This window comes from Danio aesculapii, chromosome 5, assembly GCF_903798145.1.
Source record: "Danio aesculapii chromosome 5, fDanAes4.1, whole genome shotgun sequence".
Classification (NCBI taxonomy): domain Eukaryota; kingdom Metazoa; phylum Chordata; class Actinopteri; order Cypriniformes; family Danionidae; genus Danio; species Danio aesculapii.
In genome coordinates, this window is record NC_079439.1 from 50,405,055 (window position 1) to 50,422,727 (window position 17,673).

General features: G+C 33.2%; 1 protein-coding gene across 1 annotated transcript; it reads left to right on the forward strand.

The window, feature by feature from the left end:
- Positions 1-271: 271 nt before the first annotated feature.
- Positions 272-16,860, forward strand: gna14 (guanine nucleotide binding protein (G protein), alpha 14). The gene is made up of 7 exons (XM_056458416.1): positions 272-465; positions 4,189-4,373; positions 4,503-4,657; positions 11,298-11,426; positions 11,511-11,640; positions 11,720-11,873; positions 15,533-16,860. Exons 1-7 carry the CDS (start codon positions 297-299, stop codon positions 15,721-15,723), a joined length of 1,113 nt encoding a protein of 370 aa, XP_056314391.1. The 5' UTR covers positions 272-296; the 3' UTR covers positions 15,724-16,860.
- The last annotated feature ends 813 nt before the right edge of the window (positions 16,861-17,673 follow it).

Consider the following 17,673-nt stretch of genomic DNA (forward strand, 5'->3'; position numbering starts at 1 on the left):
TTTCATTGTTTTTTTTATCCTCATTAAAATCATGAGGATAACATTTTAGTTTTTCAGTCTGATTATGTAAGATTTTTAGACTACATGAAAATATAGTTGAATAGTGCTAGAATCAGGAGAGAGCAGCTGAAGCACAGAGGAAAAGGAAATAAAGGCTTTACGTGTCACTACCCACCCCATCCAGGGAATGAGGAAGAAACTCCACCTGTAAATGACAGCACATCACAGCTCCTGAGGTAGGCGTGTTCCCATAGACTTTCTTCAAGACGATTCTTTTAATACTGCCGAGTGAGCCGATGTGTGCATTGACTGTGAAGTACTGGAGGAGGTTGAGACGGTTCAGGATGGAGGAGTGCTGTTTATCAGGCGAAGACAAAGAAAAAATGAGGATTCACCAAGAAATTGAGAGGAAGCTAAAAATGGACAAGCGGAGTTCCAACAAAGAATTGAAGCTTTTACTTTTAGGTATGTACTTTCTAGATTTTTAAAACTAAACAAACTATTTTGGTGCTTGAAATGAACACTCATTTACCGAAAGAAATGCATCAAACTCATCAATTTTATTTATTTTTTATTTCAGTTATCAGCTCGCAAGGATATATTTATTAGTTTAACTTAGCTTACAAGAAAAGATGTAAAACAAAATAGACATATTTAAGTATTTAAAAAAAAAGTTCCAAAACAGAGAAAAGTAAAAAACAAAAACTAACAAAAAAAAAAAACAACAACAACAATCTATTAACAAATACGACAATAGTAAAACTTTAAATACTACTACTACTACTACTACTACTACTACTACTACTACTACTACTACTACTAATAATAATAATAATAATAATAATACATTTTTAAAAACTACCAACTATTTGTAATGTCAAACATCATTCATTTAAGCTGTTTAGCAGTTTATTTTGTGTAACAAAAAAAATAATTACTTGACATTAATTTACTATCCAATTAAAATGCCAATGTACTTTCATTAAAATACAATTTTAAGGCTTAAAATTCACACTTTAGATGCTTAGACAACATATTTCCTCGGTTTGTGGTTATATGCAAACACATGCAAAAATATGTCAATGCAAAGTAAATCCCTTACATGTATCATTATGTTTTTCAGTTCTTAATAAAAAAGAAAATCACATGATCATATCAACATGTTTGTGAAAAACATGCAAAACATGAACATTTTATGAATGCCTAACACAGCATTTACTGATAGGATCATTTCCAGGATGTGCAGTTGTTTTTATGGAGAAAATAAGCAATTTTCACTGCGATTAAATTCTGTCATTTTTCCCCCTTGTATGTCACTGTTTGACTTGTGCTTTATTTTTTATCTATTTATTACTGTTTAGTTGGGATGTGACTAGTTTAACAGAAGAACAAGCTTATCCAGTGTTTCCTTGTTTTAGACATGATAACAATCTCCACACTTTCAGCAAAACTTCCATTTGTCAGACCTGTTTAACATGTTAGGGATTAGTAGCAATCCAACATTGAATAATTATTTTTATTCCATCATATGTGGTTATGTGTTATCAAACTCAACAGATTGAATTTGGTTTTCTGCATGTTGAGAATTGTGTTTTCTGTATGCATCGTAGACCATACTGAATGTTAGCATGTCTAAAAATAGCTGTTCAGTTTCACATGAATACAAATCATATACAAATAATTTGCACCTTACTGGCAGGGTAGTTTGATGACATGATTACAATATCCTAAGGCAAAAAATCTAACTAGGAAATACATAATAGCAATCTTTGTCTGCATTTCTAAAATGAACCCGAGGAAATCGACATTTTATCGTCCTATTTTTGCATGTCAGCAGTTCTATAGTTGAAGGTTAATTCATTTTAAAAAATAAAACTTTGTCATTTAATTCTCATGCTGTCACAGAGTGTATAACTTTTAATGTGAAGAATCAGGGTAGTCTACATATTTCCATGATGTGTTTTTTCATCAGACTGGATTTTCAATGTTTTCAAAATAACCAGTTGGTTTGTGTGACTTTTAGAAGCCTTGGAATATTCTGATAGATTTGTGTTTTGTTTTGTATCACTTGTCACTTATATAAAACTTATTAATATATATATACTTTTGCAATCTAGTTTCATTTTTGAGTTTGTTAACCATCAACTCTGTAGTCTTATACCAGCAGATTCTAAATGTCTTTGAAGCTTTGTCCCGATTGTTAATATTTTATCATTTTTCTACACAAATCAGGGAATATCCAACAGTTAATGACAACTCCAGGATGATAAATAGAAGAAAATGAACGCGTAAGATGAGAAAAATATAGGCCTACATAAAACAATGTTAAAACTTTAAAGACCTCTAGCGGACAACTGCAGAATCGCAGTCTTTTCCCAAAACGTCTAAACTTGGCCATGTAAGAACTGATCACTGTTTTGACTTTGATCTTTGATCTTTGACTTCTATGTGTTTTTAATTCAGAAAATGTTTTTGTTCTGCTAAACATAAAGCTACGGAAGTCCTAAGAGGCCATGCATTAAAATATTTCTGGACATAACAAAAGTTGTTTTTTTCGTGATAACGACTTAATTATCTCGTGATCTCAACATAACAGTTTTATGATTGCATTATTGCTTTTTTCATATAAATATTTGTTTCAAATATTTTCATTTTTATAGCAAAGGTATGGTTGCACAAATAAACTAACGTTTTTAAATCATGCTTTTAACAACCCTGATTAAAACAATTAAAATATAATCTCCTTATTGATATAAATATTATCAATAATAAATACGGGATGCACGGGGGTGCAGTGTGGGTTTCCTCCAGGTGCTCCAGTTTCCCCCACAGTCCAAAGACATGTGGGTATAGGTGAATTGGGTAGGCTAAATTGCCCGTAGTGTATGAGTGTGAATGAGTGTGTATGGTGGTTTGGGTTGCAGATGGAAGGGCATCCACTGTGTAACACATATGCTGGATGAGTTGGCGGTTCATTCCACTGTGCTGACCCCAGATTAATAAAGGGACTAAGCCAAAAAGAAAATTAATGAGTGAATAATAAATACCTTTAATATTGCCAAAAAGTAGCACCAGTAACACCAGTGACAAAAAAGGTACATGCCATATTTAAAGTACAAAAACTAAGCTGTCATTGAGGTGGTCTCATAAAGACAAAATGTAATTGATTATTGTGGAAGTCTAAGTTTAAATGTAAAAAAAACATTAAATATTTGACATTTTAACAGAAATATTTAAAGGAATGAAAATGTAAAGGTCACTGTCATCATTTACTCACCCTTGACTTAAACAGACAAAAGAAAAAATCTGGGAACCTCTGAATTCCATTGTATGTGTTTATCTTACTATTCTTCAGAATATCTTGTTTTGTGTTTAACAGAAAATATTAACATAAATATGAATGAATACATTTTTATTTTTATTTTGTATTTTGGGGCAACTATCTCCTTAAGCCATTTTATTCTGAACAACCAAGAAGAGATTTAAAATCTGTGGTTTTGTTTATCATTGGTTTAAAAAAAAATGCCCCATAAAATAAAAAAATAAAAAAATAAATAAAAAATAAAAAATAAAATAAAATAAAATAAAATAAAATAAAATAAAATAAAATAAGGGTGTCATGGTGGCACAGTGGGGAGCACGATCGCCTCACAGCAAGAAGGTCACTGATTCAAGTCTGGCTGGGTCAGTTGACATTTCTATGTGGTTTGCTCCAGGTGCTCCGGTTTGCCCCACAGTCCAAAGACATGCAGTACAGGTGAATTGAATTAAATTGGCTAGAGTGAATGAGTGTGTATGGGCGTTTCCCAGTGTTGGGTTGCAGCTGGAAGGGCATCTGCTGAGTAAAACATATTCTGGATAAGTTGGCGATTCATTCCGCTGTGGCGACCCCAGATTAATAAAGAGACTAAGCCAAAAAGAAAATAATTTATAATGAATAAATGAAAATAAAATTTATTTAAATAAAACAAAACAAAAGTCATGATTCACTCAACCTAATTCTTTTCCGTACAAATGAAATATTTGGTGACTGAGCCAGGCTTAAAAATAACAAGATTTAGTGGTAAATCGTTTTATTTTTCTGAAACTATCCATTTAATATCAATAGTTTAGCTTTGATGGCATGCAGCACAATAACTGTGTAATGCATGATTTCTCTGCGCTAAAACTTTTCATGTTACTGCACAGGCACAGGAGAGAGTGGGAAGAGCACGTTCATCAAGCAGATGAGAATTATACATGGCAAGGGCTACTCAGAGGAAGACAAGAGGTCCTTTGCCAAGCTGGTGTACCAGAATGTCTTTACTTCCATTCAAAGCATGCTTAAAGCCATGGAGAGCCTGAAAATCCCCTTTGCTGATGGCAAAAATGAAGTATGCACCATAAAATCTGACACAATGATGTGTTTTATTATTAAATATTTAAACAAAATAAAATTGAAAAGAAATTGAACTGACTGGATTTTTTTAAATTGACTGAAATTGTGCACTATTCTGTTGCAGACATTTGCTGCAATGCTTAAGGAGGTGGAAGCAGAATCAGTGCAAACAATGGAGGCTACATATGCTGAAGCCATCAAGAGTGTGTGGCTAGACCAAGGCCTGCAGAAATGCTATGAACGCAGGAGAGAGTATCAGTTATCTGACTCTACCAAATAGTAAGTGCTTTGATTGTTTCTTTGTTTTACACAGATATGATAGACACTTTTGTTTTAAGATATTGTTTTTAGATTATTAAGTTGATTTCGCAGAGTTAGACATGTTCCTGGATTAACATATATTAATTGATCCTTGAATATCTTTCCTGTTCAAAAAATGAGTAACACTTTACAATAACAGTACATGAATATTGATGTGTTAATATGTAAATGAAACATTACTGTATTATGAATTAATGATGTGTTAATGTATGCGCTAATCATGAACTAACTTTAACTACAACATAAGTCACAAGAGTTCATGTGTGAATAACAGCTACCTTAATTAACTGTTAGTACATGCTTGTTTTTTAATTAATGTATTAATTACCACATTAGTTTAAGCTTGATTTAACCAACATGAACTCATGAGCTGTTAATGTAAAAATATATCATGACTTTACTTGGAGGGGCACATCATCATTAATCCATACTTAACTACACATGAACTCCTTATGCACCTTCAGCTAGTGTGTTTACACAGAATAACAATAGAAAATTGTTCTGTCAACATCAACATGAACAGTTTATTGTGTTTATGAGTAGTTAAGAAAGAATTAATGATGATTTGCCCCTCCAAGTAAAGTCATGACATAATTATACATTCAAATTTAGCTTAAACTTAAATGTTAATTAATACATTAATTAACAACATGTACTAAGAAGTAATTAAGGTAGCTGTTATTCACACATGAACTCTTGTGACTCATGTTGTAATTAAAGTAAGTTCATGATTAGCGCATACATCAATTCATCATTAATTCTTAATAAAGTAATGTTTAGTTTACATATTAACACATCATTAATCATGTACTATTATTGTAAAGTGTTACCAAACCTTAACCGTAACCCTAACCCTAACTGTTAGTTATTCCAAAAGTTTGGGGGAAATAATAAGTGATTCTGTGTTATTCTTGTACGTCTTGATTTAACTGCAACATTTATCAATGGAACATGACATTTTGATCTCTTGTATGGAACATTGGGTGGGCATTACGTGCACGGCCTTGGTTCAATAATCAGAAAGCACGAGTTGTCCTTTCATTTTTATCTGGACAATAGCAAGATTCATTTACCAATCAGGGGTGTGTTTCCGAAAACCATCGTTAGCCTACTAAGGTCAATAGTATCTGGATGCAGCCTTTATGATGCAAGCTGAGACTGCATCACTCAGCGATGCAAAGTCCGATACAATGCACTCAAATGGAGTAAGTGACATCACTGTGAGGGGTAGGGTTAGGTGTGGGGTAAGGTGAGCCCATTAAAAAGCATTAGATGCAGCTCAGATTGCACTGCACCAGGTCGGCATCCAGACCCCTCTCACTAAGGCTGCAAGTTCCGTTGTTACAAAAATAGTTCATTTATTTGATGTTTCCCAAATCCATCGTTCCAACAAACATTCGCAAACTGCGTGGCAAACTTGTGCACTTGCAGCTACACCTCTGGAGCTGTAGTTAGAAACATAGTTCCTGGCTGTGTTCTATTCCCAAATATCCCCCTATGCCCTATTCGTTGAACATTCCAACATTTAAACTTGGAATTATATAAAAAAAAACATTAAACTCATCACTCTTAGGTGTAATTTGCTTTCAAAGTATTTTTTCATGTTTACAGTTGCACTCCCTTTGCAGTGCACTTTGAATCATTGATGTCATTTTTAACACAGCCGAGCAGAATTTGTGTTACGGCTCCAAAGCTATATTATTTACAGTCATTGCTCTAAAGCTTGTGAAAAAAACAAAAAAACAAAACAAAAAAACATATCATACATTAATGCTTTTATTTTATAGTAGGTTATTTATTAAGAAATGTAGCCTACCGTATATGACATGGGCCTGTTGTTATTTCTGCAGTGGTTTGAATGTGTGAAATTGTAAAAGTAGACTTAAAAAAACAATATCCTACTTATTATTATTATTATTATTATTATTATTATTATTATTATTATTATTATTATTATTATTAATAATAATAATAATAATAATAATAATAATAATAATAATAATAATAATAATAATAAATAATAATAATAATAATAATAATAATAATAATCATCATCCTTTTAAATAAATAAATAATAATCCTATTAAATAATAAATATTAAATTTAATTTCTTAATAAATAGCCTCATTATTTATTCAATATATCATTTAAATATGATATTAGAATATGTGTTAGCTTTTATAAGTGATTTTACATTTTAGAATAGAATATGTAATATTCTCAATAATATCTGTAAAGGAAGCATAGGCCATATATGTGCCATTCACATATATTTCAATGAATATAGAAAACGAGCATGTTTTTACCAAAACTAATATAGGATTTAGAAAAAATGTGTGCGTGTAAAACAGTATAATTTGCCCAAAGAAATTATGGGGTTCTACTCTAAAGAAGTTGTTACTCCACCCCGTTTAGAGCATCATTATGGGTGTTATACGTTATAACTAATGTGGTTCAAATGATGGATCTGCGACAGAGAAACTACGAGTTTTGGGAAAAACTCGTCACTACATCATTCTTTTCCCAAATGATGCAACGTACTAGGATAGTTCAGCCGCGAGTTATGTCGTTGTTTGGGAAACACACCCCAGAATAGGTGAAACTGTCAGAGCACTACTTGACTGTCTAAGTTGTAAAGAACAGTTGAAGTGATAGTCTTTCGAGACACCACTTGGACCCTGCTCATCAATTTAGGTACCTTGGCTCAGTTCATCCAGTCAATCATCGTTAACTTTGACTCTGAAAATTTACTCTGACCTGAAGCTCAATAGACAGATCAGGGGTGCGTTTCCCAAACAATGACATAACTCGCGGCTGAACTATCATAACACGATGCATTGTTTGGGAAAAGAATGATGTAGTGATGAGTGTTTCTTTGTCTATAATGATGCTCTAAATGGGGTGGAGTAACAACTTCTTTAAAGAAAAACCCCATCATTTTTTGTGCAAATTATATTGTTTTACACGAAACAGAAAATTCTTTATTAGTTTTGGTAAAAACATGCACTCGTTTTCCATATTAATTGAAATATATATGAACGGCACATATAGGACCAATGTTTCCTTTTGAAATAATATTGAGAATATTCCATATTCTATTCTAAAACATAAAACCGCTTAGCTAACACCTATTTTAATCAAATATATAAATCATATACATCGTTAACGGTTGTAATTTACAGTAGGCTATTTAATAAGAAATGAAGAAAAATCCTACTTAATAATAATAATAATAATTATTATTATTATTTCTATTATTATTAAGTAGGATTTTGTTAATTTTTTTATTTAATTTTATTTATTTAACAATAATACAATAAATTATTGTACAGTTTGACACATTCAAACCACTGCAGAAATCTTCTAACCAACAGGCCCATGTCATATACAGTCAGATACATTTCTTAATAAATGACCTACTATAGATTAAAAGCGATAACGCATGCTATATATTTTTGTTTCATAAGCTTTGGAGAAAAAATAAATTCTGTTTTTAAATAATAGGTCAGCTATAGCTTTCGTCGTGAGCCATGGCTGTGTTCAAAATGGCATCAATTTTTTCAAAGTGTACTACGAAGGGAATGTAATTGTCAATATGAAGATTGCTAAAACTGAACTGCAAAAAAATACTTTGAAAACAACACCTTAAGAGACATGACTTTAATGTTTTTTTTTAATAATTCCAAGTTTAAATGTTAAAATGTTCTAAACGAATAGGGCTTAGGGGTGGTAAGGGGTATGCTTCTAACTACAGCTCTAGAGGTGTAGTTGCAAGTGTACAAGTTTGCAATGCAGTTTACAAATGTTCATTGTAACAATGGATTTAGGAAATGCCAAATCAACAAACTATGTTCGTAACGATGCAACTTGCGACCTTAGTTGGCTAACGATGGTTTTTGGGAAATGCACCCCAGGGCAGTTGTTAAATGGATTTTTTCTTTTTTCAATAGAGGTAGCTGATTAAAGTTCTCCCTAGGCAAAACTCTTGGCTAGATTAGTGTATGGTTCAATTTGGTGTTTTGATATTGTAAAATAAATAAAGTTTAATTGCTTGATTGCTTGTTTGATTATTAGATAGTGAATAACGCAATTTAGAAGCACCTAACCCTGATTGTAATGAATTTAAACTTATACTTATGACATTATAACTTATGACAAAATTGTAAACTCAGATCTGTTGCTTCTGTTGAGAATCGTTGAGGCCACCAGGAATATTTCTGAACTGTAATGAAGTGAATCAACTGATAATGGCAGGTCATGTAATAATGACATCATTACACTTTGTGGTGCAATTGCTTCATACTGTGAATGCTTAAAATTCGCCATGTCTAAGAGTGATGGACACGTTTTGCTCGCAGGATTCTTTGCTTATTTATTTAGATTACACATAAATGTGTTATAAAAAATGAGTCCCTTACCCCTCATCTAATAACAAGTTATTATTTTATAATAAATATTTTGGTTTAACTTACAGTTAAATGTAGCAGAATAAATATAACAATGAATTTATCTACTCGACTGAGTGACCTAATTTAATTGTCTATTTATTTGAAAGGGAAAAAAACTTCTTGTGAAGTAAGGGAATCATTTTAGAAGTTGTATTACACTTTATGAAAGCTGGTACCTTTTTTTTACCATTAAAGCAACTATTCCTGTGAGGCAAAATAAAGGCAAATTCAACACGATTTAAATGATTTAATGATTAACACATATAGCGAACAAAACATAAAACACAGAAAAGCAAGAAAATATAGAATTTAGGTATAGAGTGGAAATATTCACTCAGTTCCCCCGACAACAATTAAGAACCACCAAGTAAAACACCTTTTTGATGAAAAGGAGCACAGCTTAGAAACGCATGTATAATACAGTACCTGCATTGGGTCTCTCTCTCCATGTGATGGACCTTTGATGTGTGCAAAATGCTGGGAAGTCTTTTTGTAAGCTTGTGGCCGAGTTGGGTGATATGCAAGGCGTATCTTTAACTGAGTTTATAATTACTGGAAAAGCAAAGCAAAAATGAGTCTTTACTGGACATGTTCTGCCCTGATTTTTTGGCGTGTAGATAGATTTAACTATTGGCCAAGTCACACCCATTCTCTACTGACTGACCAATGGCTTGAGAGGAAAGTTTGTGCTAGTGCATTCATTTGTTTCTCCTCGCTGGTCTGGGCAGTCCCAAGACAGACAGATAATCTTTTAATTCATGGTATAATAAAATTACACAAAACATACAAGTTATCATCATATGTCTTAGATCATGTGCTGTAGAATTATATACAGAGCACATAGTAAACATGACAGTTAAAAAAAATACATAAAACATTATTCATTAGTTCTTAGTTTATCTAATGCCTTGAAAAAAGCATATTAAAGTGTTTTTTGAAATTAATTTATTAAAGTGTTTCTATTAGATTATACACACATTACATGCATTTTGGAGCGAATTTTGAGTTTCCGGGAGTCCATTTAAATACTGCGTTTGTGTGTGGGTTCCAAAGATGAAGGGGGTTTCCCTCTGGAATATCTTTGAAGACCAGGACAGGATGGAGGGCCAGCATTTTGCTAGACAAGCTGTAACAGAGTGATCTTACTTCCAGAATTTTTGGAGCTAAGACTTGTAAAAGTCAGGAGATCGGACCCAGATCCATAAGGGACACTTATTTATATTCGCCTACAACTTCATCTGTAAACTTGAAAGTATTAGGGCAAAAAGGCAATCTTTTTTGGGAACATAGCCAGTAATGGTGCATGTTGTAATAGATAGAACATTTGAATTTGAACTAATTGCCTGCTAAAACATATTTTCTTTTTATTTTTGAATTTGAAAACTATGAATAAATGAACAAGTTCTTCATCTGCCATGCTACCATTATCACAAGACCAACCAATGCCAGTTTAGCCACTTCACTTCCATTTAGAAAACCTCCCCTGTGTCTTCATGGGATAATACATTTAATGCATACTTCAGAATCTTGACAAAAGAAATAAGTATTTTTTTTCCAGTAGTATATCTTTGTACTGCTCTCAGGGTATGTAGAAACTTAAATTGTGTGCCATAAATTGAAGCCAGCTGGACATTTTAGCACACAAGCAAGTATTCATTAATTAAAAATCATTGGTTCATTTATTCGTTCATTCATTATCTTTTCGGCTTATATTCCCTTTATTAATCCGGGGTCGCCACAGCGGAATGAACCGCCAACTTATCCAGCACATGTTTTACACAGCGGATGCCCTTCCAGCTGCGCCCCATCTCTGAGAAACATCCATACACACTCATTCACACTCATATACTACAAACAATTTAGCCTACCCAATTCACCTGTGCTGCATGTCTTTGGACTGTGGGGGAAACCGGAGCACCCGGAGGAAGCCCACGCGAACGCAGGGAGAACATGCAAACTCCACAAAGAAACGCCAACTGGCCCAGCTGAGGCTCGTACCAGTGACCTTCTTGCTGTGAGGCGACTGCACTACCTACTGTCCCATTGGATCATTTATCCAGAGAATTTTAAAATGTTCATATTTCTGTGTTTTCAGAGTATGTGTAAATTTCTGTGATTGTTTTTTGTCTTTTTTTTTGCATGTTTTTCAGTTACCTTGATGACATTGACAGAATAGCTGCAGGATTTTACATGCCGACTTTGCAGGATATTCTGCGAGTCCGAGTTCCAACCACAGGCATCATTGAATATGTCTTTGACCTACAGAGTGTTCTATTCAGGTAACTACTAACTGGTGTAGTGAAGATGGCTAAATAACAATGGTTCGTTTTTTATAAATTAAAAATTCATTGATGAATCTACAGAATGGTTGACGTCGGTGGCCAAAAGTCAGAAAGACGGAAGTGGATCCATTGTTTTGAAAACGTCACATCTGTAATCTTCTTGGTGGCACTGAGTGAATATGATCAGTTCTTATTTGAGAGTGCAAATGAGGTTAGTCTATTTCTTATGGGATGTTAAGATAAAATCTGGATTTGATTCCTTTTGTTTATACGATGTTATTCCTCCACAGAATCGAATGGAAGAAAGCAAGGCACTTTTTAAGACAATCATCTCCTATCCCTGGTTTCAGGATTCCTCTGTCATTTTGTTCCTTAATAAGACAGATATCCTGAAGGATAAGATCTTTAAGTCAGACCTTGTGAACTATTATCCACAGTTCACAGGTTGGTGTGTGGCTGACAAGCTCATTCTTCACTTTTGGCTTATTTACCAAGTCCTTGTTTTTCCTTTTAAATAGTCCAATTACTTTTAAATAATTAGACACCTCACAAGATGACATGATTTACCAGATGTGCAATTTGTTTTAAAATGTTTTTTTTAAACATGTTTTTATTAGTTTTTTTTCTTTTTAGACATATACAAAACAAAATTACAAACACAACATAAAATACCTGGCACAAAACATAACTGCATATACTAAAATATACATATGGCCTAAGCCATAAGCTTAGATGAGTGAGAAGTTTGATGAAAACAGAATACACATGAATGACTATACGGACATTAAAATATTCCATGGGAATAATCTCTTGAATTATTGAATGCCATCCTTTTATGTAAGGGGGTTTATCATTGATCCATGACATCAAAATGTTCTTCCTGGCAGCAAAAGTTGACAGGCAGAGGAGTCGTTGTTCATACTTGTTCCTAATTAGTTTGCAAGGAAAACCCCAGGAGAAGGGACAGAGGGTTTATATCTATGTCCAGACCAAAAATGTTGTTTATTTGGGCTACAATTCTGCTCCAATAGGCCTGAATCACCTGACAATCCCATATGCAATGAATATAATCCCCTATATTTGATTTTAAAATGATATTTAATTTTTGAATGGATCTTTTGATGCATGAAAGTTTGTAATGACTTTCAATGAAGGCACAAAACTCAAGAATATTTCAAATTGTAATTTGTTTTTCAAATATGAAAGGATGAAAGTATGAGAGGGAGTAAATTATGACATGGGAGTGCCCATAACACTGGATTCTGACGAAATAATGTATAGTCACCCCAGATACAACATATCAACCACATTAAAATATGTGTAATGGATATGATAAAACAAAGAAAATATTGTCATGCTATACAGTGGAGTACAAAAATATTAGTTGTATTGTTATTTCAAGAGTCCACACTTAGTTGATGACTGATTATAAAGCGAGTTTGGCATGCTGTCCCGGGAGAGAGCCCTGAGCTCAATAAGATCCTTGAGCCCGGGGCTCCCTCTCGTTTGCGGGGCGAGAGGAGGGGTTGTAGGAGTGGCTTGTGTGTTGTTGGTAAAAACAAATGGTTTGTCTTAGCCCATTACTTAGTTCATTATTTGGCCAAAACCAAAAAGTGTTACTTTTATAAGATAAGAAAATGCCTGTAGATAATTTTAAATATATATATTGTAAATGTAATCAATCATTACCATTTTTTATGCAACAAATGTGACGGGTTGTTTTAAAGTAAATGAAACCCTACACTGTACAGATTAAGGTGAAAGGGATGTCCCATAACAAGGGAAGTCATGCAAGATCTTTACAAGGTTACTAACTCATTCCCCCAAAAGACTGGTTGTCCACAAAAGGCGAGTGCATATGGGGGCAGCATAATGCAGAGAAACTCAATGAACAATCAGTTCAACACTGCGACTTCTTTGCAATTTCAGCATGATATCAACTCTCACTGAATTGGATGATGGCATGAGATGTAAATGCAGAGCTCAGGATTCATTTGCTCACATGATAAGGTCTGATTGCTCAGCAGCAGATGACTGCTCACACTGTGTGTATGAAATCAACACGTAACACCTGCTTCTTCTTTTTTGTTTAATGGTGGTTGGCAAACCAGCAAATGGTGTATTTAACCACCCAATGGGAGGAAAATCAAAAACCACAACAAATTATTATTATTTTTTCTAATTAGATCTGCATCATACATATATTGACATATATTTATTCATTTTCTATTCGGCTTAGTCCCTTTATCAATCAGGGGTCGCCACAGCAGAATGAACCGCCAACTTATCCAGCATGTTTTACACAGCGGATGCCCTTCCAGCTGCAACTTATGGCAGGGAAACACCTATACACTCTCATTCACACACTTACACTATGGACAATTTAGCCTACCCTATTCACCTACAGCACAGATCTTTGGACTTGTGGGGGAAACCAGAGCACCCACATGAACACAGGGAGAACATGCAAACTCCACACAGAGATGCCAACTGACCCAGCCGAGGCTTGAACCAGCGACCTCCTTGCTGTGAGGCGACAGCGCTATCCACTGCGCCCCCCCTTCACAATTATATGAACTGGATATCATACATTTTTATTTGTTCCAGTACATTCTAGAGTATATTCATTAATAATGCACCAGTTCACCCATGAATCCAGAAGTTCATAGTTTTGATACATAGTTCTGATTGGGGGAGTTTAATCACCTGTCCATTCCCCTGTACACTGCATGAACACAGGATGACAAACGATGCACAACAAAGATGAAATCTGGATTGATATAAAGAAAAGTTGTACGAGTCAGAATTCGGCTCACAATCTGAACCAAAATCACAAATTGTTTGTACCCTCAATGCTTCTGTGTAAAAACCGAAAGAGATACATACACGTCAGGGTCAGAGTGTCGGCAGGATCTTAAAAAGTCTTAAAAGGTCTTAAATTTCAAAAACTAAATTTTAGGCCTTAAAAAGTTGTAGGCCTTAAATAATTTACAATTTTTAAAATTGTAATTAATTCTTAATTTTTAATAAATTTTTGCTATGTCCATGTAAAGTATATCCAATCACCAGCAATACATCTCAATAAAATTTTAACAAAAGTTTATTTATTAACTCTATTTACCAATATGGTTTTATTATCTTCTTTAGAATAAAGTTTATTGTTTAATTTTTTTTAAACAAAGATTTCTTAGCGTTAAGCCCCTTTGTGAGTTTATAATAGTCTTAATAAGTCTTAAATTTGACTTGATGAAACCTGCAGAAACCCTAAGGGTTTATGGGGGTGCTCTGGTGCCATATTAATGAACATTTGGTTTCTTCCCGGCATTCATTGGCCAACCAACCAGCAATTTTCATGCAGAAAAAAAATCAACCCTGTCACACAAAATGGGTAAAGCAGTTCTTTGACACTAAAATCATTAAAAAAAAAAAAAAAAAAAGAAATGGTCAGCTCTGAGTTAAACCTGACTGAAATGCTCTGGAAAATCATTAATGCCAAAGTTCGCACTAGAGTAGGGATGTCATGTAACCACAGATGTGCTGAAGTCATTCAAAACAAGGGCCTGTACACTTCCTATTAACCTCTGAATGCTGTAACCTTCAGAAATGTAAGTTATAACCTTTCTCCTTGCTGCAAACGTTGCTGTTCTTTGATCTCTGTGTTGGTGCTGTGGATATTTTGTGAAACACAATATGCACAGGCATACTTTATAGAAAAGGTCAAAATTCGAGATTAATTTATAAATGCTTAATATAATGTTGTAATTAAAATTTAGTCATTCAAAATGTAATCAAAATTTTAAGAAAAGCGCACAAGCCTACAGTATGGATATGTACAATAGTCTAAACACATTTAGTATGAATTGCTTCTAAGAACATATTACAATTGTCACAATGCTGCATCTTAAAATATAGTTTAGCAGATTAAATGATAAAAAATTTTGTAAAAAATGAGTTACTGCACTACGTTGTCTCAGTTTTCAAAAAAGAAAATGCAGCTACTGTGGGTTAGTAGCTTTGCTCTTTCTTTTTAGTAATTTCTGACACTGCTAGAGATTTTTCAATTAACTCTGATCATTAGAATCTGTTTTCTGCTTCTTCCACAGGCCCTAAAAATGATGCAGATGCCGCAATGAAGTTCATCTTGAAAATGTATGAGGAACAGAATCCAGACAAACAGAAGCGGATCTATGCACATTTTACATGTGCGACTGACACTGAAAATATCCGTTTTGTTTTTGAAGCAGTAAAGGACACCATTCTGCGCAACACCCTCAGTGCATTTAACTTAGGTTAGGCAACAGGAATGCTTTTGCATATACTGTTAGAATGGTTTTCACTCCTGATCCAATGAAAGGGTTTAGATGATCTGTGAATGAGGACTGGAATTGCTGTATGGAAATATGCTGTGAACTTATAGCCTACTTGTGTATACATAAATTATAGACATAGTCTGCCCAAAAAAGAAATGTCTAATTTTATGTTAATCAGAGGTATGCCATACAGGTTTGGAACAACATGAGGTAGAGTGAATGATAAAATATTTTTTATTTTGTGTTAGCTGTCTTTTAAACTTAAAAAAAAAAAAAAGAAAAAGAATATTTTTTAGGAAATGTCAGGAACTTTTTTTTCTCTTCACTAGGATGTTTTTCTATATGAAATGCTATATTATGCTAAATAGATCTAAATTTACTTTAATACCTTAATATGTAATATCAGGTAAATTAGATAAATATTTTCATTGATACTTCCTGTAGCGTCTTTTGTGAATATCTTCAATATTGTATGATATTTCTAACAGATTTGAATAAAATATGAATTAAGGCTTATATCATGAAAGGGATGCTTTGAATCCATGCAAATCATGTGTAGCCACTGTCTTTGCTATTCAAACAGTCTGCTCAAAACTGACATGGATATAAGAATGATGCCATTATACAGATTGTTTCATGTTTATTGTAACATAAATGCATTTGATTACAGATTAATTCTGTGAAAAGTAAGGAAAAAAGCTGCTGCTTATCATAAAATGTACAGAGAAATACAATCAAATGTTTCTGCATTTAGCAGCATTGCATATTAGGTTTACTTAATAATTGATAATGAGTATTGCAATATTTTTTTTCTATCATTTAAACTTTGTGTAAGGACATTTTTGCAGTGAGAACTAGACATTTGAGCTGATTTCTACCCATTCTGATACTATAGGAGTGTCAAAATTGCAGAATTGCAACATAATCTGCTACTACGGAGTCACTGTTAATATAACATTTTTGTATATTTATATTTTGTATGGACAGTCACAGTTTCAATTGTGATCACTTAAAAACTAAATGAATATGTGTGTGACACATACAATTGTATTTATTTTTACAACAAATGTATGTTAGTGAGCCAAAATAAATGTGACCATATGTCATTTTTTAAACCTTAAGTCTGTCAAGTGGCAACTCTGTATATATATATATATATATATATATATACAATGGTCAAATGATAACAAGCCAAAGATAACACAAGTAAACACATCATGCAGTTTTAAAATAAAGGTTTTTATTGTCAGAAACAAAATACAAAACTACATGTTGCTTTGTGAAAAAGTGTTTGCCCCTAAACCTAATAACTGGTTGGACCACCCTTAGCATCAACAACTGCAATCAAGTGCTTTTGACAAATTGCAATAAGTTTGTTACAGTGCTGCTGATGACACTCATCTTTGCAGAATTGTTCAGCCACACTGAAAAAAAATAGCTCTTAAGATTTACTTTAAAAAATCCTTGTAACAATTTGCACTAACAAATTTCAAGTAAGTTTTACATTCTTATATCAGATACAATTAACTTGACAATATCATGTCAAATGTACTTACTGTTTAATCTAACACTCCTAAATTAACAAAGTAAAAGTTAATGGATTATCTTTAATTTTGAGTCTATATTTATTCAAATTAATCAAGTAATGTCAAGTTCATGTTTTAGCAAAAGGAACACTGCTATTTTGTTTTTAAATAACTAAAATAAATCTTATTAGTTACAAATTAGTACATCTGGCATTACTTGTTTAGTTAAAACTTGGAATTTGTTATTTCACTTTAATTTAAGCAAATTGAAACACAAAACAAATTTGCTTTAAAAATCCTTACTGATCTCAAAATTAGCGTTAGCATAGCTGTGGCTCTTTGAGTGAAGCATCAAACATTAATGTTGAAAAAATGCCAAGATTCACTGTTCTTAATCTTTAAACTAAT